The sequence below is a fragment of the Salvelinus namaycush genome, chromosome 32 (assembly GCF_016432855.1).
Source record: "Salvelinus namaycush isolate Seneca chromosome 32, SaNama_1.0, whole genome shotgun sequence".
Classification (NCBI taxonomy): domain Eukaryota; kingdom Metazoa; phylum Chordata; class Actinopteri; order Salmoniformes; family Salmonidae; genus Salvelinus; species Salvelinus namaycush.
The window spans coordinates 33540595-33543359 of NC_052338.1; the positions used below are offsets into that span (position 1 = coordinate 33540595).

The following is a 2765-nucleotide window of genomic DNA, read 5'->3' on the forward strand; positions in this document are numbered from 1 at the left end:
TCATCTTTCATGTCAAAGTGGATTTTTACTGTAACTTTTCATAAGTCTGTTTTTTTGAGCTTCTGAATCTAGCGGGTAAATGCTGCCAGAGGCGACCCATAGTGGGCACGTGTCCCCTCAAAGAATGTGCCCTGTTTAAAAACATTTAAATAAAATTATGTATATATATATATATATTGTTTCTCTGTAATACTACTAGCCACCTAGCAATTTTATGAAGTTAGCTTTAGTTAGCCCAGCTCTCCCAACCTCATAACTAACTACCAAGAAGCCATTTCAGACTATCAATCAAGTTAGAGTAGCTAGCTTGTCTGTCTCAGCTGGCATGCCTGCTGTCAAGGTTGGTAGACTTTAGAAAAGCAAGCAATAACTAAATGTATTGAATAAGACTCACATTCCTTTCAATCTTTTACCCAGATTTGAGCAGGCATGCAGAGAAGAATTCTGCCAGTGTTTGCCGATGTTACAAATAGGCCTAGCTTGTGCATCATTATCAATAACTATCACTAGCTATCACTAGCTATCACTACCTAACAGGGAAGAAATCCGAGGGCGAGCACGGCGCGTGACTGGGCCAAGCTAGAGCAGCTTGTGAAGTTGCTGGAGCCGTTCGCAATCCACACCGACTTCAAACTGACAGCCAGTCACTGTCTGATGTGGTACCATGCCGTCTCGACCTCGAGTCACACTCGCAGTCAACTACTGTTGCAAAAAACAGTTGGCACAGGTCCTCCTGAAGTCACTGCGCGAGCGCTTTGCAGGCATACTGAATCCTCAGGCAGCAAACTTCAACCCTCACTCTGCAGCAGCTTGCCTGATGACCCAAGTGTGTCTCTGGCACTTCGCTCAACAGAGATGGAGCCACTGATGAGGGAAACAAGACTCTGCACTTTTAGCAAATCAGAGAGTACAGCCATGGAGCAGCAGGACCACAGCAAGATGCCAGCACGTTGAATCCAGCAAGCATCTCGACCACAGTTCTTTAGAAATATAGTTTCCTCGCATCGAGGATAGTCCAGCCGGATGGTCAACCTGTCAGGGCATTCAGTGCCCTGTGTGAGATATGGAAATACCTGGAAGAGGTAAAGGGGGGCATGTTTACAGAGTCACCTCTCCAGTTCTGACAGGCAAGGATGGCTGTTTATCCAAAGCTGTGACCTGTGGCACTGGATCTGGTTTCTGCCCCCGCATCCCAAGCGTTCGCGGAGAGAATATTCAGCCTTTCATCAGGCTTGAAAAACCGAACGACAAACTCTTTGGAATGCAGAATCTTCTTGAAGATAATCCAGAGAATCTTGTTTGGTTGAACAGAAACACACACACACACCCACACACACACACACACACACACACACACACACACACACACACACACACACACACACACCCACACACACACACACACACAGAGACAGATAGATTTGTGAAGTGTTGCATTGCTTATGTCTTTGCTTTTGTTGCAGCTGTTTTTATGGACCAATTTGAAGGGGTTAGTCACAGTGATGAAACATGTTTCATATTACATAAACATAACATGTCACATGACTTCATTTGTTGTTTCTGTCACATAAAGGTACTTGATTCTTCTTACATCTACTAGTAAAGTTACAAAAGCATTAGATTGGTATAAACATGGGCAAGAGAGTTTCCTTCCACCATATTTATTGCACCAGTCTGCGCTTATCCTTTAAATCCAAGTCAAATTAGGATGGATTTATAATTTAAACCTTACCGAACATATTTCCTGGCCAGGGAGTTGTATAGAGTCCTCTAGTGACCAAAAGCCTGTGGCCACGCCATTGAGGACTTTAGCCATTTTGATTTAGTCAACTGGGTGGGACTTCCAACTTCATTGGCTGATCTCTCCTGATGACCCGGTTAGCATGACCTGATGACCTGACCCGGTTGTAGTCGTGACAAAATGTACTATTTCAAGATGGAGAAGTCCTCAACGATGCTGCCCATGTTCTCACAGACACCCTCATGACACAGACACAGATGAGTTGTCTATCCAAGTCTATGGTCCCATCTCTTTATGTATTACTGCCCCCAAGTGGCAAGATGTGAAATCACCCAAAAACGAGCTATAGGCTATAACACATACATGGCTATAACACATACATGGCTCCTCCCGCATACAGGTTTTTTTGATGGTTGTAACCTTCTCTTGTTTCAGATGTTTCTGACCTTCTCTTGTTTCAGATGTTTCTGACCTTCTCTTGTTTCAAATGTTTCTGACCTTCTCTTGTTTCAGATGTTTCTGACCTTCTCTTGTTTCAAATGTTTCTGACCTTCTCTTGTTTCAGATGTTTCTGACCTTCTCTTGTTTCAAATGTTTCTGACCTTCTGTTGTTCCAGATGTTTCTGACCTTCTCTTGTTTCAGATGTTTCTGACCTTCTCTTGTTTCTGACCTTCTCTTGTTTCAGATGTTTATGGTAAAGGCTATTCCACAATACCGGTGTGTCTTGATTCCATTGTTTCTAAGTGTAGCCTCCATACACATTTGTATTTCTATACTCATAAACACAGACACACACACACACATTTTGACTGGTGTGGCCAGTCTACTACAAATTGGGTTCCTCCTGTGGTTAGGTCAGTTTGTCTGCAGTTTTATCTATGCCATCACTGTCCCTCATAACCATAGGGTTACAACCGGTTATTATAGCACTGACTCAGTGCCCTACTCTCTCTCGCTCTCTCTCTCTAAATTTCAACGGTTGAGCTAATGTGATTAGCATGAGGTTGTAAGTGACAAGAACAT

At 43.3% G+C, this 2765-nt stretch overlaps 1 protein-coding gene across 1 annotated transcript in view; it reads left to right on the plus strand.

Annotated features, from left to right (window-relative positions):
• The window catches only part of LOC120027105 (proto-oncogene tyrosine-protein kinase Yrk-like), a 52715-nt gene extending 50304 nt beyond the window's left edge, over window positions 1-2411 (plus strand). The window contains exon 14 of the mRNA XM_038971943.1: window positions 2385-2411. Coding sequence (XP_038827871.1) covers window positions 2385-2411 — 27 coding nt within the window. The remainder of the gene's footprint in view (window positions 1-2384) is intronic.
• Window positions 2412-2765: the final 354 nt, after the last annotated feature.